The sequence below is a fragment of the Thunnus albacares genome, chromosome 7 (assembly GCF_914725855.1).
Source record: "Thunnus albacares chromosome 7, fThuAlb1.1, whole genome shotgun sequence".
NCBI lineage: Eukaryota > Metazoa > Chordata > Actinopteri > Scombriformes > Scombridae > Thunnus > Thunnus albacares.
In genome coordinates, this window is record NC_058112.1 from 16,094,545 (window position 1) to 16,120,530 (window position 25,986).

A 25,986-nucleotide genomic window follows, 5' to 3' on the forward strand; every position below is an offset into this window, starting at 1 on the left:
TAGAGGGGTATTAGAGGGGATGGATAGGGAGAAGAAGTGGAACTGGTTGGAGAGTAGATGCTAGATGGAGCAGGGGTTTATTAATATCCATTTGGGGTGGTGGGGACTGCACAGGGTCCGCTAATGCTTCTCTTGGCATTGACACAGTTTGGCACCCTTTCTGAAAAAGACTTCAGAAAGTGCTCTGAGTAACCCTGAAACACCAAGCAAACAGCCCAGAGTAAGAGGAACAGAGGGAGGCAGACTTTCATTTTATTTATTTATTTATTTCTTACTAAAACACTCCTTTAAATAGTGCATAAAAAACCCTGTTTCTCAAATACATCACAAATATATCACACAATCAATGCTTAACACTTATAACACAGTTAAAGGATAAGACTGGCAATTTTCTATATATTTTCTTTATTGTCAACAAATCTCATGTGCAGAGCCAAACAATGAACTCTTCTTACAAGTATTAAGTACTTGTAAATCTACTGTATTGCCTTCACTGCAACAGTGTGGCTCATTGACGTGTTTCTAACAGTTTTTGGAAAACAACAGAGGTCTACGGCACAGAGGAATATGATATATCAGGGTTTGGATACACACACAATACTTGTAAGAAGGATCAATTCATTGTTGGTTCTGCTCTGCGCATGAGATTTGTTGAGAATAAGAAAAATATAGAAAATCGCCAGCCTTATTTCTCAAACAGAAAACCATCAATGCAAAGATTGTTGTGTTCTAAGAAGATGGGTGCAGCATGGTTTTTAAAAATAATAGGATTTTACTTGTGAGTTAAGGCTCCCATTGTATATGCACTAACCAGTAATGGCATGGTGTAAGCCAGAGGCATGGTGAAGTTAAAGACTGTAATTTGTATGCAGTGAGAAGAGCATCTGGTCAGCCAATTATCATCTAATGGTTGCTCTTCATCCAGTGTTAACAATCTTCTTATCTGCACCCTGTCTGAGCACCACACAAAAGCATACACAAACACACATATATACACACACACACACACACACACAAACACACACAAACACACACACACACTTTTAATCTTTGCTCGTGCCTTGCAGCTAGAAGAAGCGGCCTCCTCTCACAATGTGCAATGTACTGTACAATGAACCCCTTCATTTCCCCAATCAGCTGGAAGTGAAGATTCACAGCTTCTGTCTTTCACTTGTTCTCTCCATCTTTTCAGTTTAACCATTTCCTCACCGTTCCATTTCCTTCTTTTCACAACATCTCCTTAACACAATCTACCCTTTTTTCGTTATGTAACTGGGCAATTTGAGTCACCCTGCTCCGATGAAACTGCCTAAATAAAGACACTACACAGGGGGAGGAGTAAAAGAAGAGAAAGGGAGTAAAAGGGAGGGATGGAGAGGGAGCAGATTGCTTGCAAACTAATGACTTATTCTTGAAGATCAAACGGAACAGACTAAACAGATAATTCCCAGCCAAAGATACTTAACATTGCATAGCCTGTCTCCCATTCCTCAACTAATTCACAAGGGGGGTAATTAAAAGAAAAGCTATGAAAAACACTCAAACGCAGGCACACGCGCACACTGGCACACACACACATGCAGTCCTGCATTGTGGGAGGGCTGCCACACGTGGCTTTGATAGCATGAGTCTTTTATCCCCTTGGCAGCCTATTGCCTGTGTAAAACGCATTTACAGTGTCAATAAAAACCATTTCTAATCATTTGCCGGGCATCTGAATGTGTACTGCCCAAGGTGCTGTGACTAACACATTTCCCTTGTCTTTCCTACTTCATCTCAGCTCTTTTTTTTTGTGCATACACAAACGCATGGATGCATGTGTGTGTATTCTCAACAACAACACAACAAAACAGCAGGCAGAACAAATATAGATGCTGTAAAATCCGCCTCTGGATACAAGACTGCTTATTGTGTGTGCGCTGTTAATGTGTCTCATGTCTTTTACAGAGACATGGATGGAGGTCTTTATTGCTGATTTAATCCATCCAAGGCTGATGGGGGTGTAATGGAGGTGGGAAAGCAAAGATAACAGCGGTGAGAAAAAAAAAAAAAAAAAAAATCCTGTAACATATTGATATTTTCCCTCTCCACATACACCTACACAAGAGATCTCACACAGACAAGACAGCAGACCTACACACACACACACACACACACATTCACCAGCATAAACTTTCCAACAAGCATGCGCATGAACACACCCATGTGCAAGCAAGCTATTTCATGCACGCACACCTCTGCCACTCCTCATATTGTTGAATCGATCAACACACGGTCTGTGCATTCTGGATGAAAATCCACTGAAGTTCAACCTGTTCTAATCCCGTGAAGGTGATTCCACACTGCAGGGCTGCTAGCAGCTGCTTGGTGTGAACGTGTGTGTATGCATGCATGCTGGCGTTACACTGTATTTGTGTTACAGTAGCTTTTATTTGAGTGCTGTTCCACTCAGTGTTTACAGGAGGGGAGGGCAGCGAGAGACAGCGCCAGTCCCTCTCCTCACAGGGGATCTTTGGTGCCTGAGTCTAAAAGCCAAACAGAACCTCAGCAGGGGTGCTAATGGGCCTCAGTGACAGGTGTGTGTATGAGAGAGAGAGAGAGAGAGAGAGAGAGAGAGAGAGAAAAGACAAAGAGAGAGACGATGTGAGTGCTATAACCTTTCAAAGTAGTAACATGGTCTAGTAAACATAATGCCATGGCACATTTACTTAGACCAGTAATTTCTATACCACCCCTTTTTTTTCAGCACTGCATGTTGAGGTAAACTGCAGCATACACACTATATATATTTGTATGAGTGTGTGACCTATGCAGTTCAATCATCTCAAAATGACCTGTGGGCTATGCTGGTGTAATGGGGTTTTAAATGTGGTGGGGAGAAAAGTGGCTCCCATCAAATTAGCCTTCCACTCATTCCCACTTAGAGCTTCAATAGCCACGCTTCGTCTCCTTAGCATGGATTGCCTCTCACTGCGCAACCACAGGCTTTGCACTGCTCCGTGCAGAGCAGCCAACAATGACCATCTTCACATTACACATGCATTTGGTTTCCAAGCCTCAAAGACAGTCAAAGACTGGTGTGTTAGAAAAAAATGTCACACATTGAACATTAGACATATAGTCTACACAGCAGGGTTATGTGTATTCATATCTGTATTCTCGTTATTAGAGATCATCTAGTCTGCTTCATTTTCTGCGTTAATCCTCAATCCCTCAATAAAAAATAAAATACTTTAATTGAATAATTTGTATTTGTTTACTGTCATATCTCTAGTAGAGATGTGTATATAGAACTTTGCATAAATCATAATCCTTGCTTTCATCATCTGTGCTTACTACCACCGTGAATACCAACCACTGCCACCTCGTAGCCACCCTTTGTGTCATCATTAAACATCATGGTAATGGAGGGAGCATAATTAGGGGCTTTGGTGGTTGTAAAAGCTGTAATTATTGTGTTAAAAACTCCTCCTTTTGTCAGAATTTGCTCTCTTACTATTTAAATATTTACCACTGTGTTAAAACAAGACACGACTTAATTCACCCAGACTGTAGATAGAAACTACGAGAAAGGTTTTTTCTTGGCAGAAACTTAAATCTTTGTGATGTGTGTATGTAACATATGTATAATGTTAACATTATGTGACTGCATGCCAGTTTATTATAAACAAATGATTACTCACCATTCAAATCAGATATAATTTACTCTTGGCTCTGCTGTCTTGTTCTTCTCTCTACCCATCTCACCCTTTCAAATGTTTGTGCAAACAAAGTCAACACTGGCTTCTCCAACACATATTCAGGCTCGATCCTCACTGTTGATCCAAAGTTTCTTGCCTAAGGCTTAGACTCCCACCTGAAACTAGGAAATACATATATTAGAAATATACATTACACAAGACTGTTGTCTTGTGTAATGTATAAAATACTACCTCTACTACTGGAGCACAAATAGTATGCTGATGATTAATAACATTAACAATACATTGGCTTATGGCTTGGTATACCTAGAACATTTTGTAAAAAGTTACATTACATTAAACAGATAAAGTACAATCAACTTTACAGTTTTTAAAATTAAGTTTTATAAGACACCTATAGTCTGTATTTCTAGAGTGAAATCTTTAATGAATACAACCTCCTAAGGGAGACTGAAACCAATAACTAGTTAAATATGGATCAGTAGAAACTTTGAGCGAAGGTCTCTATGGACTAAAGTAAATTAACAGGCTTTGTGGGGTTATTGAAAGGGCTGAAACAGAATATGTGCGGCACTATAAAGTATGCATGCACAGGGAACTACAATGGCTCACATTCACACCAGATCCATTAATATTGCACATAATATATAATTTCATATACAGTGTTTTTTAAATGGTGTTAATGTTTCATTGCCTGTAATTGCTGTGACTATCTTCATCATTGGCTATTGGGTCAGGACACACTGTAACGAACAATAGGAGGGGACGCTGTTGTAAACCACAGAAAAGTGCGGTTCTGTATCAAGGTATATTTCAGAATAATGTAAAAAAACAAAACACTGGATCAAGTGCTGTTCTTTTTCAGAAGAGGGAACAGTTCACTTTCTGTATCGACTAGAGCCACACTGAATGAACTGTAACAGCCTAGTTATTAAAATCAATAGCAATAACTACAATTCCTCAATTTCAGATTGGCTCTTGACTCAATCAATGGATATCAAATTACCCTGCCTCTAGAGCGCATAATCCCCATCAGAAAGAGCAAGGTTAGGCCCTGAATATAGATCAGTGTAGAACATGCAGAGTGCTGTTCATAATGAAGGAGCTCATAGACAAATTACACAACAAAAGTCACTGCACTCTGCAGAAAACATGCGGGGCAAATCTACAGAACACAGGCATACAGTCAATAGTCATTCTTTTGCAAAATGGTTCATTTACACTGGCAAGTGCAATATGGTTAGAAAGGCTATTCTAGGATTATATGTGGTGAGGAAGACAAAAGTAAAAAATTATATAATTATATATATATATATATATATATATATTATATATATAATTATAAATTATATTAGTCTTTACCTGAATTTGTTGGTATGTTTGTTTTATTATAAGGCAAGGTTATTTTTCTTTTGCTTTCTTTAGTTATTTTTTACCAGTACAATTTTTTTTTCTTTTTGTTTCTTTAGTTTCCAGTCACGCTGACATGACACTGAAAACTGTGTTACTATTCACTGGGTTGAACATCATGCAGAAATTGAGCCGACAGCGTCTGGGGGAGAAAGACAGGTAAACACCTGCACTCATGTATTTGTAGACATTTTGAAGCCACGATGAAATGAGGCGCACAACAGTACACAATGTTTTAAATGATGCATGCAGAAAATACCAAATTGCTGCAGGGAGTTATGGTGACAAATATACTGGGTAGGAAGTCTTTAGTCTGCATTTGAGCAGTCTATCTCTTACACCGCAATATGGCGCTAATTGTTATATAACACCACAATATGTTGCCAAAATACAAAAGCTACATATGACTTCATCCACCCTCAACTCTGGACTGAACTCGACAGCTGTGCCTTCGTTCTGTGTCGGTGCAAGACAACAACATCAGATGAGCTTTTAAGAGAGATTTGAAGAGAAATACAACGTCCTTGCTGAACTGTTACTTATTTTCATCTTCCTTGTTTTTGTCCAATTTACTGCTGTAAATGAGACAACCACTATGAACAATCAAGGATCTTTTTTTTCTTTAATTTTCTCCTTTTTTTTTAACACCTCACAGCTTAAATGCACACTTTTATACCATGGGTGGTCACAATGGGACTCCGTGTGTTTTGGCATTTAATTGACTGAAAACCTTCTGTGATTTATAATCCCTTTGTTTAAAACCAAACAAAAACAAAATCAGTAACATTTCATAAAATAGTACAGAAAACAATCCCAACCTGATGAATCGTTAATAACTAGTTCCTCAATAACTCCGATCTGAGGACTATATATTAGATAATGATGAGTTACCAGAGAACAGAATGGGAGTTACAATACTAATGAATCATTAGATAATGATTATTTCATAAATATCTGTGGATAATTGTAAGAAAATCAAGAATAATGAGGGCCCACTTAGTAATGTAATATGATGTACCACTTTACTTGAGTGGGCACAAAAAGGTTAATCAGGAACAACTCATGAAGAAAGTGGTCAGTATGTCAACTCATAGATAATTATGAACTAATCATTACCTAATGATTCATTAATACAGTATCACCCAGTCTGTTCTCTTGCAACTCATCATTATCCGCTACATAGCAATTCATCAGTTATCAGGTTGTTACTGATTCGTTTCTCACTCATCACAATTTTGTGTAACTTATTGTAAAGTGTTACCCAAAAATGTTGCCGTCTACGCAGCAAAATAAGCAAACACGAATTAACAATGAGTACATTTCAAAACGTATTCTCTTTATTGGTAATTAAAATCCCTCTTCTTCTCAACAATAACCAGTGTTAGCTTTTTGCAATACTATTAGTGTTCAGTGTAAGGCATAAACTGGAACACTTTTGTTTGAGTTTGAGCAAAATGAAGACAGATAGGATAGAGAGATAGGATGTTTTTGTAATTAAAGTTATTCATCCATTCTTTCATTTTAACCTGCTATGAATGGGAAACCATGAAGCAGTCTTATCTGTGCTTACCTTTTGGAGTAAATTAAATTCAAAGCACATTGTGTTTTTTTCTTTTTTTTTTCTTTTTTTTTTTTTGAAAAACCACACAAGAGCTCCCTAATCAGTTGCTCTATTCAATCAGTCAATTTTTCAAAATTTCATTACAAACCTTTGCTCAAGACAAAGACGGCACATCACTGATGTTATTGTGTATTGTTATATACGGAGACATTATGTTGTCAAAAATCCAGATTAGTCAGACTAGGTAAACCAATTGCATCATAAACTGTCTAATATAACCTACTAAAATCAGAGAGAGAGAGAGAGAGAAAGAGAGAGAGACAGAGAGAGAGAGAGAGAGAGCTCCATCATGATGACTCAACATCTTCAGGATGTATGGAATACAAAGATGTATGAAAGCTGACTGATGCTGTGTGCATAATGTGCCCTTTTATTGCTGTATTTCCAATAGACTGTGCAATTCAAGGGTGAAGAGGAGTAATTAGTTTCTGTATTGTTAAATCCTCTTGTTTCCTAAGAAACAATCCCTTTCCTAAGAAACTTGGCCCTGGGAGCTTGATACAAACAAACCCGCATACAATAGGATTCTTTCAGAGAATGGGCAGTATTTGAATGAGTTAGGATTAAGAAAATGAGTTTCATTTTAAGATTATTGCTGGCTGTAAATCATTTATTCTGCTCCTGGAATGAAAACTCAGTCGTGTGTGTGTGTGCGTGTGTATGTGTGTTTGTGCACATGTGCCTTTAGATGCCCTTAGCATCAGGGTGCTTGTAGATAAATGGCCGATTGGTATTGACTTCAATTTAGAAAATGCTGCCCTACACTTTTCTCTCTACGAAACCCTGGGGCACCTGGGGGGATATCCAGAACTGCTCTGCCAAAGGAAATGTATTACAGAGGGTCACCAGCTCCAGTTTGGGGGATTTACTGTATCTTCACACACACACACACACACACACACACACACCTACATACACACACAGCAGGGAGGCCCTTGTACACTTGTCATGACAAACCCTATGATCTGTGTTGAGAACACACTGCTCATGCCGTCATTGTTGAAATACGGCAGTGACAGAGCGACTTAGTGTGACGACGGGTGACTGAAGGCTGGCCAAAGGCAAATATGTCACAGCTAGTTTAGACTTCACATCACATCCCTATACATGGTTCAGTTTAGATTGTATGATTCAACTTAAGATGTTTGTTGTTTAGAAGCGGAGGCATACTTGGCAGTGGCCCAGGCTTAAATGGATGAAAAGCAATAGGTTGAGATTACGCCTTGACAGTGTCCATAAGCCAAACCAATACTTAAACCTTGTGATTTGAGAGACAGGATGGAGCCTGCCATGTGTTTGGCTACTCCACAGAGATAACACAAACTGGGTTTTCATACAGAGAATTTTATTACAATCATATTCAGAAGCTGATAGCCACGTCCTCCTCAATCTGATGTCAGCGGGGAAAAGTGTCTCCCACTGCCCAAATTTGAATCTCCTTTAAAAAAAACTCAGACTCTCTCTCTCTGTCTCTCTCTCTCTCTCTCTCTCTCTCTCTCACACACACACACACACACAGCATCACTTCACGAGACATCAAACATTGACAAAGTCCCTTTTTAATGCTGCCTGTTGGCACAGTAACTCCGGGCTAACGAAGTCACACGCTGGCAGAATATTAATAACAGCAAGCCAATCACAGAGCTGCATGGAGAAAAGTTATTTGCATATGAGAGGTGAGGGAGTCCATCCAACACACTGCCTTCATACATCTCCAGCATAGTGGGTTGTGTATCTGTGTGCATGCTTGAGTGTACGTTTGTCACAAAAAGAGGCTGGCAAAATCTTGCAATGACTCATTTGTAAAAGTAGTCTTTCTTCTTTTTTTTATTTTGGCCATTGAAATACTTTAAGACAGGGCCAACTTTACTTTCTTCAAATCAGTACAAATATTTCTAGTGGAGTACATAGGACTGTCAAATATTTTATGCCAAATAAATTCATTTCCCTGGTTCTGCATGGTGAGCAACAGCTTTGGGTTCAGGCTTGCGGTCTTTACTTTAAGCATTGAAACCAACGTGGTTCACTAGAATTTTAAAATGTGAATGAGCAACACTTTCCTCATCCCTTCCTCTCGACTCTGAGTACTACAGCTATATGTACGTATATACAGTATTCTGTAGTGACTATAGACAAGCAGTTTTAAAGACTACCCCCCCACCCACTCACCCACCCACTCAGAAATACAAATGAGTATGTGATGAAGGTCATCAGTGCGCAAACAATGAGAGCTCTGTCCACATCACATGGGAAGTGAGGATGGCCATGTTTTATTTCAACCGCACAAAATCAATCATGGCGCTAATGGGATACACAAATATAATTAACTGGGTTTGTGCATCCAGACGTGAAAATAAAAATAGATAAATACAGCAACCTGTTGAAGCTTAATTTCCTGGTGGTGGTGGTGGGGGGCATTATTTATTTATTTTCCACAGAAGCGTGTAGCTCTGATTAATAGTGTTTACCATCATAATCACTGTTATCAGCAATTCCTCACATCCTTAGCATTACCTAATACTTATTTTAAACAAAGGGATCATGCTGTACAATAGCAGTATGGACTATATTATTGATGATATTTATTGAAAGTAACGAAACAATTGTGTTTTAGCCCAATAACCAAAATTATGCTATTCTTTCCAAATGGACAGCAATTGTTCCATGACACGCATGCCATGACTGGTGTAGTGATTTTTCAAAGATGGTAACACTGACTGCTGGTCATCATTTTAATGTGCAGATTCCCTCCCCTGTAAGTGAAGTGGGATTAAGGATCTGACCTCATTCATTGGCCGTTTGTGTCCCAACTACCAAATACCTACTGTGTTCTCAGTCGTGTGAAATCAATACAATCAATTGAGCTGCATTGTTTCTATTAAGAGCTGTTTGTCTGACAAGAGGTGACTTCTGGACGATGGATTTGGGAAACAGAATGGTCAGCTGTTAGAGTGTATGAGGAGGATTAGCAAAACAACATGGAGACACAACATGAGCTTTAATTAACAGATGCACCCGTCTGCATTGCCAAAAACCCATTATGTCTGACTTTCACTTAATACTTTTGGCATGATCTGTCACTGATGTACATATATAACATATTTGTTCAGTCTCCTTTTACAAATTGTGTTTATCCAACCCAGAGGTTTTCAGACCGTGAGGCGCACCTCCCCAGGGGGCCACATGATAGTTGAAGGGGGGTTGTGGAGGGAGAAACATGAGGCAGAGGATACTGCATCTGGGGATACCAAGTGAAGCTTGAAACTGCTTGAGCAAAAACCAAAACGCCCACCCAATCACAGGACTACTAGCACACACGGGGTCAAAGCTGAGTAAGAGAATAGCAGTTAATAAATGATTTGTTAATGTTCTATATTATGTGACCGATGAAAACAAAGCATTTGTTGTGTGTGGGTCTTGTTTACCACTTAATAATAATTCTGTTCCTGAGTGCCGAGCAGAGGAATGGGAGCCTGTCTAGCTAGGTGTTTTCAGTAAGCCTCAAGATCAAATAACAGCAAAACAAATCGCTTTGCTTCACTTTGTCACACATTGATGCTGTGAGGTATGGAAAAAGTTCAGATTCAGCTGTCATTCTCAAAGCAAGTTACACCATGACCTGTGCTTTTTTCCGAATCAGCCGGTATGTGGACAAACGTGCCTGCTCAGTACATGAGGATGTAAAGTTAGAACTGAGACTTAATAACTCATTGCACCACATATTGCAAAAGCAGGAAAGTGTCAGTGTCAGCCTAATGATGCAAATATATGAAAGAAATAACAAGTTAATTTCACTCCCATATTAATAAGCTACAAAGCTTTTCAGTAAGTTGCTTTATTTTTCAAAGGTCATGCATCTACATTAACAGAATGAGCACTAACAAATTACAATTTTGCAATATGCATTGAGTGAAAATAATGGTGATCACACACAATATTAGCATCACCACCTTTTGATCACACTGTAACAGCAATATCTTGGCTTAAAATGATTTTCCAACCTGTATATAATAATGTCTGCCTTTCAACATTTCCTCAACATTAAGGGGTTGTGAAATTATAAATGTAATAATGGTGAAACAAGTGTCAGTCTATAGCAGAACATACAAATGAGTCTGGAGGTGTAGAAGGAGCCTGTACAGGAAAAAAAAATTGTGAGGAGAGAAGCATACAAACAGGAAACATGGTCAAATGTGGATAGCTCCTAGTGCTGAAATGAAGAAAGATAACTCAGCTGAAACACAGTGTTTTGGTTTGTTGGGATACAAATCAGTTCAAACTGAATGTCACAATGAACAGTGCCAAAAAAGTTAATTGCAGAACCTAATTGCCAGCTTACAATATACAGGGACTCAATAGAATGGGTGATCCTAACATTACAGTTGTATTGCTAGCTTCAGCAGCTGGTAGTACTTTTATCAATCTTGGCTTTTGGGAGTCTTGACCCTTGCAGCTTAATAGCATGTTTGTTTGACCCATGACCACAGGGTCATCTCGCAACACTTGTCACCAGACCTTCACACCCACCTTAGGAAAAAATTTTCTTGCATGAAGAGTTTGCATTGTATTTTTTTTGTATACTACACAACTTGTACGTGTGATGACACAAGTGTGATAAACATAACACCTTATCCTGTAAACTGACAAAGTTTACAAATAGGAATAAATATATGTTGATCATCCTGCTATTTCCAGCATGATTCCTCTTTGAATGGTGTCGGCTCACTCAGTGAGTTCAGCCCACTGTGAGGGAATCGGTATATCCTGGTGTGAGTCAACTCTCCTCAGACTGTGGGTCGATGGTGCTGACTGAGCCAGGACAGCTAATAAATCACCTTCTGCCATCCTAAAATGGCGGGGTTGTGATTGGGGTGGGAAGGGAGCTGTGAGCGAGGGTTAATGAATACAGGCCACATCGATCTGCTTCCACCGGTCTCCTTTCTCTCACCATCCACTCCTCTATTCTCAGGCCAAATGCTGCTCCAGCACTTTGCTGACCAGCCACACTAAGCACAGGCTGAGTGGTGAGGGATCCACTGGGGCCAGGAGACATTGAATAGTACCAAGGCAAAGTAAGGCAAGGTAATGGATAATGCTAGCAGCTAATTAGATCGGTCAGTTCTAACTACAGAACGAGGTGAAGCTGCACTGGTGAAACAGTCACCAACAGTAACTAAGCAGTAGATGTGGTTTTTGCCTTTGCATTAGCAGGAGTGGGAGATTGTAATGTGACTGTGTTAATGCTAGCTTCAGCAGCTGGCAGTAGCGCTATTTGTCTTGGCCTATGGGAGTCTTGACCCTTAAGGCTCAAGAGCATATGTGTTTGGCCCATGACCACAGGGTCAGCTGGCAATGCCTGTCTCCAGCTTTCAACTCTCACTCATTTCACAAAGAACAGCTGCAACCGGTCATCTCGTTGATTCAGACCTCAGCAGTCAGCAGTAACAGTGACCGGGCTCAGCAAAGGCACAGTAAAGTAGTGGAGTGTGTAAATTATGGTCCATGTACTGTAAGAGCAGCAAACCTACTGCATGAAGTGAAAGCCTCCTTAGAGACAACTGGTTCACGTCTTAGCGCCATATTGTCATAGCACATTCACCTTCATTGATGGTCGCAGCCAACACAGACTAATTGGGTCACACACACACACACACATTTATCAGCATGTAGATTTTACTTCCAGAAACATTCAATTTCCCCTCTAACCCTGACGCAGCTTTGTAGGGCACAGTATTGACCCGAACCACTGTATTTTACTACACCATGCTGCTTTTGGCCTACAAATGTCTCGCACCAGCCCCCTCCATCCTGGTGTCGTATTGACCCAAACCATCCAAAGAATGCAACCACCCTCAGTACTGAGCTATGCCTGACATGCATGTCTTGTAATACTTCCCTCTTTGGCTCATTCTCTAATTCTCTAATGTTTTGGCCCAGTGATTTTTCCTGTTTCAGGGAGCTGGAAATGGCCTGCCTGTTTCATTGATAGAGAAACAGAGTCTCAATTCAAGGGCTAGATAGATAGATTTATTTGACAATCGTAAAATATACATAATACTGCTTCACCTGAAGACAGTCATCACATACACTTACAAACCGTCGAGGATTAAATTACACAATAAAGCCCACAGGCTTATTTCCATCGTGATCCTCTAAGGATCAGCCTAGATCCGCTGACTCCTCATTTCCAGACCAAATATGTGATAACAGGTTGACAAGGAATTCAGAAAAAGCGTCAGAATCTATATTTGCTCTGATTAAGTCTATTCAACCAAGTGCTGCAGGTAACTAAGGTTGTAGTTGGCTCAGATGGTTAGGATAATGCTTCCACTGCTGTTACTCTTCGTGGTGACAACTGGGACTTAAGCCACTTGAAAGCATTTTGCCTTTTCCATCTGTTCAGCTACCATCAATATTTGAAGTTCTGTCGTTCCTTCAACTTTTTTGCCTTGAAGACATGCAGAGTTTTCATTTTTGTAATACTTTTGGCAGTTTGGAAGGTCAGCTAAATACCAATTGATTGCATTAATACTACCGATTATGTGCCAAAGAGGAAAACTAAGCATACAGCATAATAAGTTATGATAAGCTTTACAGTGATTTGTTGTTGATGAAAGAAAGCACAGATTAACGCTATGGTGCATACGTGTTAGGAGAAAAATCTATAAAAAGTTTGGCTGAATCCAAATGTCCACCTTCTGGACCTGCGGCCTGAGCCCTCACGGACTTGAGTCATACGCACCATGACGTGTTCAACGTCATCAAGTCTGTGAGGGCGCTGGGCCACCATGCACTCTGAGATGGACTTAAGACCTCCAGTGTTTCCATGGAGATAAACTGAAATTCCTGACCCTTTAACTCCTTTCAAAGTGTTTTTTCTAAACGGTTCTTAATGGTTCTGATATGTGCAGGTCTGCTGCTTTATACTCAAAAAATCTGCTCAGAATGCTCAGTCAGATTTTCCTTTAACATGAGCTGCTAAACACTGCTAATATTCTATTTACATTAAATCTTCAACTGAGGACCTTCACATTGTAGACAGACAAAAACAACTTTTGTTTGTCTAGTTTAGCAGATTATAATAAACAAATCAATGTTATTAAGCTTATAGGCCAATTATTCTGTGAGTACTTCACTAAATCACAACAAAAGTGGGAAAAAAATCAGTAATTATTTAACAGCATATTATTTTTTTTTTTATAATTATTATTGTTGTTGTTGTTGTTATTTTTATTATTGATATGCTAATAATAATTAGTAGTACTCAGGCTATTGCTGCAGGATTATGGGTAATTTCTCAAGCAAAGTCTGATGAAGTCTGCAGCCCAGGCAAACTCTCTGGAAGTCTGCAGAAAGCCCACTTGAGGCCCCTTGTGGTCTTGATGAAATGTGGATTTGGACAGTCCTCAGCACTCTCAGACTTCCCAGGAATGCTCCCGCAAAGTCCGCGAGTCTGCGAGTGTGTTGAAGTCCGGACATTTGGATTCAGCCTTTCTGATTCCTGGCATATTTTAATCAGGCAAATCAGTTGACCACTATTGTCGTTTATCATTTACTTTTAAGGACCCAAACACAGAGATTAGCTCAACAGATAACCCATCCAGTTCATAATATTGGCATTTTGAAAGACCAATCTTTTTGAATTATTAATGTTGTGGAATTGACAGACTGTAACACAAGATTCTATATCAGACCACAGAGTAATTCCATAAAACCCTTATGATTTACTACACACTATATATTAATTTTCAGATGGCAATAAATTCTCACCCTGAATCCATTTCACATATTTAAAGGGAGAACTGGACTACAGCAGCTGTGGCTGATATTCCTCTCTCTGATAGTAATAACTATGGATCCCCTGTAGACAGTGAAAGGAAAGAGAAAGAAAGACAGAGAGGTAAAGAGAAGGAGAGACAGCCATAAAGACAGCAGGAGGAAATGTCATATATCCAGTGTGCTAACTGACCTTTCCATGCTCATGCCCCCTGTAATAGCATTAACACAGCAGCTACAACCATGGCCATCAATTATCTGACCAAACCTGCCTGCGCCACCTTAACTAATAGTTATCTCTCCTTCACCCTCCCCTCTTCCCCCCACCTTGCTGTTCCTCTCTCACTCTTTCTTCCTTTCCTCACTCTAAAGCATCATATGGGAATAGAATAGGTACACGAGCTGCACTTGGCACATTTTTCAAATGCTTTTCCAGCCTATCTGGCATGTTACTTCTCAAAACACAGATGTTAGTGAGTTTTTTCATTCATCCTTTGTTTTTCATCCGTTATTTCATCCCTCTCAAAGTCATTCTTTGATGCATAAAACAAACTGTGAGATATAAGTTTCATTCATTCCCTTTGTTGCTCACACAATTATTTCCACAGTATTTTCACTAAATACTGTAGGGCAGTGAAGGACAGTCTGCATTCTTCTTTAATTCAAATGTATAGCCTCATTTTACATTTGCCTCATGCACATAGAATCCTTTTATATATTACAAATGGTGGTTTTGATAATAGCATCAGTTCTGGTCACTCCTCATTATTTGGTGTTGATAATTAAAATATCAAATAATTAATTTTAAATCATCATCATTGTCATCTGTTTATTGCTCATTTGCAGTTTAAAGCATCCAATATCTGCTGTCAGTATGAACATCAAGGTAAAGTTATGCTGGCATGAGGCACATATCATGTGCAATATAAAATAAATATATCAAGTGTATTAAGAAGTGTATTAAGAGAATGTATCCTGTCAATCAATTTGGTCCACCGAAGGTCAAAAGAGAAGAAATATTACATCCAAGCATATTATGTTCATGTTGCTTCAGTTTCCTGACGAGGAAGAGGTAATTGTTTTTGATTAGTGACATAAATGCAGCAGAAGTAAAATTAACATGTTGCAAATAAAATGCATTGTAAGATGCATATAGAGAAGGGTAATATTATATACCTTATCTAGACATATCCTGATAATACTGAGCATTATCATTTATTTAGTATTTTATTCATATTTATATACTGTGTAAACACAAACAAAGGATATACATACAATCCAATATAATACACATACAATATCACAAATGCATTAGTCCTCATGCTCTACTTCTGTAAACGGTATTCCATTTGTTTAATTTATCTTCAGTATCACTTGATCCTTTTTCATCCTCTGTACAGTCCAATGTGGACACAGCACATGAATTTTTCAATAACATCTTTATATTTATTCCAGGTGGCACATTTATTATTGTCCTCATGTATTGTTTGTTTTTTTTTTTTTTCTTTTTTTTTTTCTATAGACCCCAATAGCAAATATATATGTGACAGGAGAGAGGAGGGAGAGAGAGAGAGAGAGAGAGAGAGAGAATATGGTCATTAACCAAAGGCAGAGAGGGAGACTCCTTCTCCTGCATTCAAATGATGCTTAATCCAACACTATCAACACTCCTCTCGTCCCTCCTACTCCTCACCCCTAATCCTCATCCTTCTTTTTCTTCGCCTTTCTGTGCCATTTCACTGAGGAGACTACTATGCAGTTCGTTCCCTCATCTGTCTCCCTCATTCTTCTTCTCTATCCCTATTTATCTCATTTCTCTCTTCCTTCTATATGGGCTCCTTTCCCCTATTTCACCAAGGACGTGGATATATCTCCTCCTACCCGGCCCAATCTCTCTCTCTCCCTCTCTCGGTAAGTCTCTTTTCCTCTATCTCTCTGTCTTTCTCTCTCATCTTTCTAAGAGATAACTGTGTGCAAGCTCTTTCATCTTTCTCCTCCCTGAAGAGAAGACTGCCCAGCAGACACAGAGAAGCAGAGTCAGCATTTCAGTCCTCTATGATGTCACGGACCCCCCGACCCAACCCGCCACCTCCAACAAAACATACACACACACACACACACACACACACACACACTCACACACACACACACTTAATACATTCTACACAGCTGACAAAATGAGAAAAAAACAAATAAAAGAAACAACTCTGTCTGTTTGTCCTTTATGGTAATAATGTATGAGGGAACACTCACCAAAATGTGCCTTACAAGAAGTGAGGAATAGCAGCAAGCCGCATCTCCACTGGAAAACACTGGCGCACTGCTGCGCTCACGAGACAGAGAACACAAAACCACTCTGGACTTGGAGTAGAAAGTCTGACCTCTTGTCTCTGTATGATACTTTGGAACAGGAGGCTTTTAATTTTAACGACAAGTTAGGGGGGGAAGGCATGGAGACAGACAGCGAAGGAGAGGGGAAGATCGGCACAGGTAAAGTGATCTAGAAAGTGAGAGTAAAGAAAGAAGGCGAGGGACAGAACACGTGAGATACAAGGACAGAAAGAGAGAGAGAAAGAGAAGATAGTTACAGTGAGGGGAGGGAGAAGGAGCGATACGGGAGGAGGGGAGGTTGAATGTGTTAATACACAGGAACACTGCATCAAACCAATGCACTGCTCTGAGGCTGGCTGAGCAGCTGAGAGGAGTGCGTCAGCAGTACATTCACGTTCCCACTGAAGGACAAAGGGAGGGGGCAGAGCGAGCATCTTAGCTGCCTGCAACACCGACACACATCGGAGGGGGGGAATAGAGAAAAGAGAGATTGAAGAATAAACAAGAAGAGGAGATGTGGATTAGAATGCTGCTCCTGCTGCTTTTGTGACGGTGGGCTGCCTGTTTGAGTGCTCGTGTGCCTCCTCCTCTCCATCTCTCTCTCTCTCTCACACTCTCTCCTTTGCGCACTCTATCTTTCCCTTGCTCTTGATCTGTCTGTGGTTCTCTCTCTCCTTCTCTCTCTTTCTGTCTCTTTCCCTCTCTCTCTCTGTTCTACTCTGTCTACTGCAGTAGTCCACCAGCCAGCTGCAAGTCTGACAGCCACACACATGGCTAACTGCCACAACTTACTACCTCAGCCCTGGAGAAAAACTAACAAATAAGCAAGCAGAAGAACACTGCAGGAGACAGCCCAGGGGACAAACAGCGAGCGGACAGAAGAATCCTCAATACCTTTCTCTGTTTATGGATACAGATACGGAGCCCACTTCCACACACATCCTCCCAGCGTCATTCTCTCTCTTTTCTCTCATTGCAGAAGAGGACAAGAGTGCTCTCTCTCCTCCGACAGCCTTTTGCGAAGCTCCAACAGTGCAGCGCATCCACTTCTCCACCCCCCACCCAGCGCCACCATCTCTCCCACCACCCCCAACCCCCCTCCCCCCAGGAGGAATAGACGGATTACTGCTAACTGTGCACACGGCAGCCTGCAGCTGCTCTGACCAGGGCCAGCCCAACATTGGGAGGAAGCAAGAGGAACACAGAGGAGGAGAGGAGAGGGGGATGATTGTGCCAGGAGTTCTTTAGCCTTTTTCTGTCTCTCAGTCTCTGTCACAACGGGGCTAATCACCGACCGACTAGCCCTTGGCAAAGTCACAGTGAGGGAGGTCTCTTTACCAAACAGGCGACCAGCGGACAAGCCAACACATGTATCAGCAGCCGAGAGAACTGGGGATTTTTATTTATTTCAGTTGGTCACTTCTTCTCTCCTCCTCTGTCGTGTTTAAGTGCTTTATGGATCATTGTGATTTATCCACAGTGGAGTTGCATTTTGGAGTCTGCGGCCTGGCAGGGGGGCAGTTAGTGGGGGCAGAAGGGATCCAGGCACCTGCCAAGCCTTCCTGGCCTTACCTCTGCCTGTGAGTGTTTTCCATGCTGCTCTCAGTCTTTAATACCAGGAGCCATTTTGTACCTTTGGCTAATAGAGGGCCACCTCACTTTTTCAGAAAGGGAAAACAAGAAAACATCTATTTCATGTATTTCCATGGAAGGGAATTATAAATGAATGTGATGCATGACTGTTGCTTTTAACATTTGTAAAGAGGCAAAAAGGACCACTTTCAAACTAATGAGGTACGTCACTGATACTGTTCATTTTCTTACATTGCTGCACTGTTTTTCCCTGCTACTTCTCTTGTATTAATCTCTCCCTCTCCACCCACCCCCCCTTCTGTCACATCTATTTTGATGTAGCATCCCCCTGCACTGTCGATGGAACTTGGGAGCCTTGAGTTGCTCCAGCCAGGCTAGGGTGGTCTGTCCTCTGGTGTGTGCCGTCTCCCCCCACCATGCAGAATAATGAGCCCTCCACACCATGAGTCCTTTGGGCCAGGTTAGTGTGCAGCCTACCTGGAACGCAGCCCTGCTCGCCGTGCTCTCCCTCATCGTGCCTGCTCTCAGTATGTGCCAGTCCACAGGCCCAGCGATGGGCTCGGCTAACCCACAGAACTGTCCAGGTGTGTGCTCCTGCACTAACCAGCTCAGCAAGGTGGTGTGTACCCGCCGAGGTCTGGTTAGGGTTCCTCCTAACATACCATTTAACACCAGGTACCTCAACCTGATGGAAAACAGCATAGAGACCATAGAGGCAGATACCTTCAGGCACCTGCATCACCTGGAGGTTTTGCAGCTGGGCAGGAATGCCATCAGGCAGATTGAAGTTGGGGCTTTCAATGGCCTGACCAGCCTCAATACCTTGGAGCTGTTTGACAACAGACTGACGGTCATACCCAGTGGAGCTTTTGAGTACCTGTCAAAGTTGAGAGAGCTGTGGCTTAGAAACAATCCCATTGAGAGCATCCCCTCTTATGCCTTCAACCGTGTCCCGTCCCTCATGAGACTGGACCTGGGAGAACTGAGAAAGTTGGAGTACATCTCTGATGGGGCTTTCGAGGGCCTTCAGAACCTCAAGTACCTCAACTTGGGGATGTGCAACCTGAGGGAGTTTCCTCATCTTTCACCACTAGTGGGATTGGAGGAGCTCGAAATATCAGAAAATGTTTTCCCTGAACTGAAGCCTGGGGCCTTCCATGGGCTCAAGAGTTTACGTAAACTCTGGATTATGAACTCTGCCATCACCACTATTGAGAGGAATGCATTTGATGATATCACAGCATTGGTGGAGCTGAATTTAGCCCATAATAATCTGTCATCCCTGCCCCATAACCTCTTCACCCCTCTACAGTACCTGGTGGAGCTACACCTGCACCACAACCCTTGGCGATGTGATTGTGATGTAGTATGGCTCTCCTGGTGGCTCAGAGAATACATTCCCACAAATTCCACCTGCTGTGGACGCTGCCACACCCCGGCCCACATGAGAGGACGATACCTGGTGGAAGTGGATCAGACTACCTTTCAGTGTTCAGCACCATTCATACTCGATGCTCCTAGAGATCTGAACATCTCGGCAGCGAGGGTGGCAGAACTGAAGTGTCGCACAGCTGCAATGAGCTCAGTTCGATGGCTTCTCCCCAATGGGACTGTACTGACCCATGGCTCAGCTCACCCACGGATATCTGTTCTTAATGATGGAACACTCAACTTCTCCAATGTTCTCCCATCAGACACAGGGGTCTACACCTGTATGGTGAGCAACATGGCAGGAAACTCCAATGCCTCTGCCTACCTAAATGTCAGCAATGCCGAACTCAACACTTCCAATCTGTCCTATTTTACCACTGTAACAGTGGAGATTTTGGAGCCCACAGTGGAAGAGACCCCTAAACCTAAGCCGACTGTCCCTGCCTCGCCCTCTGTCTTTAAGCCCGTCTTCATCTCCACACCTACTGTGCTGTTCCAAAACACTCAGACTCCAAGGCAGGTGTCAATACCAACTGCCAGAGTCCCTACTGGGCCAGCTCCCAGCCTGGATGAGGTGATGAAAACCACCAAAATCATCATTGGCTGTTTTGTTGCTGTTACCTTGCTGGCAGCAGCCATGTTGATAGCATTCTATAAGTTGCGTAAGCGGCATCAACAGAGGAGCACGGTGGCAGCAGCCAGGACCATAGAAATCATTCAGATGGAGGAGGAAGTTCCTCCAGTTCCACCACCCACCTCCGGATCTAGTGGCTCTGATGACACAGGGTTGGTACTGCCTACATTAGTGGAACACAACAGCAACACCTTTAAGCCTGGGTATGTGTCCTCCTCCTCTTCATCCCGCCAAGGGGGCTACGGAGCCCACTGGACCCAGAACAACTCTCTTCATCGCTCAGTCAGACAGCATCACAGCCACATCAGCACCATTGCTGATCCCTACGTCATTAAGACTACTCACGGCAAGGAAAAGGTTCAAGAGACCCAAATCTGAGTAATGCTCCCTATGGATCTATCTCTGACTCTGCCCTAAACCCTCCTCTCCACCTATCTGCTCACCAGTCCATGCAATAGAATGCACAAAGAACAAAACGGTAACTTTCTTTTGTACAGAAGTGCAAAGCAGAGACATTTTTTGTTTCTTGTACATGCCTATACATAAGTATATAAATATGAAAAAATACAAATATATATAAATGAAACTACCAGACAGTGGTGAGACATGCAGATTATATTAGAAAAGAAAGTAATTTGAAACTATTTTCTAATAACTGGTGACTTCTATTTAAAAAAAGACAAAGATACTGAATTGCTTTTGTGATTGATAATAGAAGGTGGCACTGTCTCCTGTAGGAAAAGAGGCATTTAGTTTGTTTTTGACCATATTTAGGATGCAGTAAAAAACTCTTTATACAGGCACCAGTTTCTAAGTACAGCCCCAGATTTAAGCTCCAGTTTTTACTGTGCCAAATATTATATGCAATAAAATGGTATTTCCAGACTAAGGAACTTAAAAAGACACACAGGCAAAATCTAGATAGATAGAAACATTTGTCAAAGGATAGCAACGTAATGGCACAGATAGAATGTGCTGTTCAGTAGCTATCAGCCAAATGCTTTTGGACTGCAGTGAATTTCTGCAGCTAAGGTTTAACCCTCTGTTCGCTGGAGCTAAGCTGCGTTTATTTGACAGTGCCAGTGCTTCTTAGTTGTAGCGTATCTTAACATGTTTATTAAGTGTGCACATGATTCCCCACTGGTTCAACTGGCAAAGATGAAGTGCAGACGAATAACAGTTGCTGCAAATACTTTGTTCTGTTATTGGTTGCATTTTGTATTATTTCTTTTCCCTTAGGTTTTGACATGCTTCTTAATGGCTTGTGTAGTGTTTAGGGCTAATTTAGTAATGCATTACAGCAGTTGCCTGACTTGTCTCTGCAAGGGCTCATTCCGATGCTAATTTTTCAAAGGAACAGACGTGGTGCAGTGATACAGGGCTTTGCTGACCGTTCTGCTTTTGGAGAAAAAAAAAAAAAAGACGAGAGGATTGAAGTGAAACTAAATGAATGTCTGATACTGGGGCTTTTCCATGGACTACATTGAAACATGACTTTGTTTTTCCTTTTCTTTTAACAGTTTATTTTGAGCAACACTATTTTTATGGAGAGACAAAGGAGGCTATGAAAAATAAAAACCTTTGGTTTGTATTTCTCTAATCAGAAACACTTTCATCTGATGTTTTTTCTTCTCTGAATATATTTCCATTTGTGTGTAAGTTGTTTAATCGTAAAGGCTGGAGGCAGTATTGTAAATCGTATCCTACCCCAAACCCCCCATCTTACGGTCCTATGCATTTACTTAGTGTCTGCATGAATGGGTCTTTAAGTAACTGGTGTACAATGCTGCATTATACCCCACAGTGGGGCTCTATGCAGGTCAGATAGGCTGTTGGTCTTTGATGCCTCAGCTTAGTTCTTAACATTGATTTCTCAGTGACTGTGAAGGGGAAAAATACATGTATCCCACAGTTCTACAGTTTGTGGGTTTCTTTTCCTTACATACTCATCTGCAGGTTCTAGTTCTTATCTGAATCTGATATTTATCAAGTGCAAATATATATATTGTGTTTTACTGTTTTGAGTGGTTCATCATGATATGAGGCACAACACAAGCTCACTTCAGCAAAGCAATTACTTCTACAATACAATCTAAATATATCACCTAACAATGAGAAAGGAGACTGATTTTTTGCAGATGCCACATGTATCAGTGCATTTTCTTAACAATCTAAATTAACTTCAGGCAGCTAAAAGGATAGCTACTACAAATAAGTGTATATGTGGTGATTGAAAAGCCTTACCCATGACCTTATACTGTTGCCCTCTATACAGTACAACCAATCCTCCTTATGTTGTAGAGATTTCGACAAATGCTATTCAAACCCTGCAGGTAACTGTTTAAAAAGTTTATGTTGCAATACAAAAGTGATCCTGCTGAGGCTATTTGCGGATAAAGAGGAAATTATGGTATGACCCCTGTGATAATTACGGAGCATGGTGAGTTGATAGGAACAGCAAGGATTCATTTAAAACCTCTAGGCTGGACTTCCCTTTACCTTTCACAGAGGGTTAATGACTGGCATTATGTTACTGAATTTATACACATATTTTCTCTAACATTCACAACAAGATGACTGCATTAAAATGGGTACCCTTCTGGTGCAGTAAAACAAAATAGGGACAGCAATTATGTAACAGTCTGGAATACAGGTTGAGTGGGAGTCAGTTTGCTCAAGAGTTTGTTTTAATTTTTTGTTTAAATAGCATATATTGTACATATTAGGGAATATCAGAGCACTTACCTGGCCTGTCAGAAATCTAACATATTGCAGGCATAAAGGAAATACCTCTTATGTCAGTGTCATTTTGGAGGATTCCTCAGCTCTGAATGAATAGATGGAGAGGTCCAAGTGTTTTCTGCCAGCACACCTGGCAGTGTGTGAGTACAGGTGGGCCTCAACAAGCAGATGGAACTCACATGACTATGTCAAGTGTTTCTCCATTTTCTGCAGGAAAATATGAGTGCAATACTCTGCTGAATATTCAATCGCCACCCGAATGCGATGGCTGCTCTTTGATTTGACAAAACGGAATGTTCTTGGTTGTTACAGTATGTGTGGGTTGAAAAAGAGCAGACTCTTATTATTTCCCCAGCACAGCATGGCTCTGGTCGTGCTAGCAGCTTCATAAGAGGCTCTTGGCTGTTTGTAAAGCCTTTAATGTGCCTGATAACCAGCAACATACAGGAACCGACAACTTCCTTTATTCTTTTTTTTTCTTCCTCCTCCTCCTCTTCAGTGTTACAGTAACAGCAAAAACTGGAGGCAGGTCTGTAATTAATATTATACCATCAACCGTTCAGTCAATTCAAGTTTGCTGCACTAGTGTCGAGGGTGAAGAAGCTGAGAGCTGGAGTGGAACTGCCTTTGTGTTAACCGCTAAAAACAAGGGCCCAGACAATAGTCCTTCCCTGACAACATCAAAAGGGTTAATATGAATCTTTTCTCTCGGGTGGCTACCATCTTATCTCGAGCAGCTGAGTCAGTCATATGCTTTGAATATTGACTGTATGTTGCCTTGTCACAAATAAGCTGTGAAGATGTCTTGTCATAACTGCTGCTGTCTTCCTTTTTCTTTCCTCTCCCTTTTATCACTTGCTAATTGACTTAAAATAATTGACTGAAACCCCCTCAATATAGCACGCATAGGTTGTGTTTTTAAGGCAGCCAATCTTCCACCCCTCTCTCCCTCTCTTTCTCCTGTTATCTGTTTGGCACAGCAACTGTCACAGATTTACATAGTCTTTTGGAGCATGCTCACTAATGCCCACCTGTTTTTTCCCCAACTATTGATTTTAAGCCAATGGGAAACTGATAAAGCTTCAGCCAAAGACGTAATGGATCTTTCTGAAGTGAGCGGTGTGTCAGAGGCTCATGCTATTCATATTGGCAGGGGACGGAAGAGGTGAAAAGAATGGTTAAGCTGCCACTATATAATTTGTCTCACTCTAGCTTGATAGGATCTGCAGAAAGACAACAGGAAAAGGGTTGGGATAAGGCTCTACGGCCGGCGTTCTATGAGGTTAAGGGTTTGTTGGGAACAAGTCCTTGAGCCTCAAGATCCATATCTGTTAATGAAGTCTCCAGCAGCAAGTGTTGGTCAGGTGGCAGGCCACAGCTATTCTGCCACAGTTTCCCCACTGACTGATGCCTTTTTGTGCCCACAAAGGGATTGTAAGAAATGATCCATGGTCCTCTTAGAAGTGAGAGATGGCCTAGACTCAATTCTCATCCCTCTCTCAACGCTTGATTAGTCAGCCTACACCTGACTGCACTCTTTTACCATACCCCTATACTTAGGCCTGGCCTGAGCCTACACTCTTACTCTTAAATGTCTACCTACTTCTATGTCTTAGCTTCTGAAGCAAATGATAAATGCATTTTTGCATGACAAGAATATGGTGACCTCATAATTTTTGCTCATCTTAAAAATGCAGCCCTACTATAATTAAAATTAATATACTTGCTTTATAAGAACAATGGGACGTGAACACACTGAAAAAGTCCATTTTAAAAACATAAATCAGCTTGAATCAAAGCCTCAAAACAATTTGTGTGGTGTGTGTTTTTCAATCACACTGGTCCTTTGTTTTGGGTCAAGGCAAACAAGACAACAAGGACAGGAGATATTAATGGGGGAGAGCAGGTAACTGCTAGTCTCGGACACTTTCTCTCAATGCAATACTTCCTCAACATAATTAACTAAGAAAATATTTTATGCACATTAATTTAGAAAGCAAACAAATTTCATCACTACACTACACAACTACATAGCAGTTTTTTGAATCGTTCAACAAAATATGGGAGGAAGGAGGAATAGAATTTTATATTTTGTGAACGAAGGCTGGATGGGGCTTTGCTGGTTTCTAATTTTTCACCATAGCTGTGTGCACCAAGTGAGTGACCTTCTTCTGAAACAAATGATGATGTCAGAATATTATTCCTCTGAGAGTGTAAACAAATTATGGCGGCTGCCTCGTTTCTGTCACAAGCTGGAAAGGTATGAGACTGACCTCAACGTAATGGGGAAGGACATTTACTCACCTCTGCCCTGATTCATTGCAGGTTAAAAAGTAAATATGCAAAGCCAAGCCCTCACACATATAACTGTGTATATGAATGCACAGATAAAATATTACATTAACACATAAAACATCATATAATATACTTTATCCTACTGTGGTATTGTGAAACTTGCCATTGCCATTATGCTGCCTTAAAGCAGACACACTGTCTCTATACTAATGTACTGTATATGTCATTGTCATTGTAATGTAGGCTAGTGTGCTCTCTTTGAACCAGTGCAGCTCTGGACAGGGGGTGGCAGCTGGAGGTTGTTCCTGGAGGTCTCTTTTTCAGTCAGTCAGTCAGTCAGTCAGTCAGTCTCTCATCTTTTCCTGTGTGTGTGTGTGTGTGTGTGTGTGTGTGTGTGTGTGTGTGTGTGTGTGTGTGTGTGTGTGTGTGTGTGTGTCTTCCATTGAAGTGAC

The 25,986-nt window shown here is 41.1% G+C and overlaps 1 protein-coding gene across 10 annotated transcripts in view; it reads left to right on the forward strand.

The window, feature by feature from the left end:
- lrrc4.2 (leucine rich repeat containing 4.2) overlaps positions 1-22,104 on the forward strand; it is a 52,189-nt gene extending 30,085 nt beyond the window's left edge. The window contains exons 2-5 of one of the 10 annotated variants that reach the window (XM_044356995.1): positions 1,948-2,034; positions 5,171-5,270; positions 11,702-18,633; positions 18,754-22,104. In XM_044356995.1, coding sequence (XP_044212930.1) covers positions 18,875-20,875 — 2,001 coding nt within the window. In that variant the 5' untranslated portion in view covers positions 1,948-2,034; positions 5,171-5,270; positions 11,702-18,633; positions 18,754-18,874 and the 3' untranslated portion in view covers positions 20,876-22,104. Of the gene's footprint in view, positions 1-1,947; positions 2,035-5,170; positions 5,271-11,701 lie in introns of all 10 variants that reach the window. The other 9 variants (XM_044357000.1, XM_044356998.1, XM_044356994.1 and 6 more) reach the window with 9 other exon arrangements.
- Positions 22,105-25,986: the final 3,882 nt, after the last annotated feature.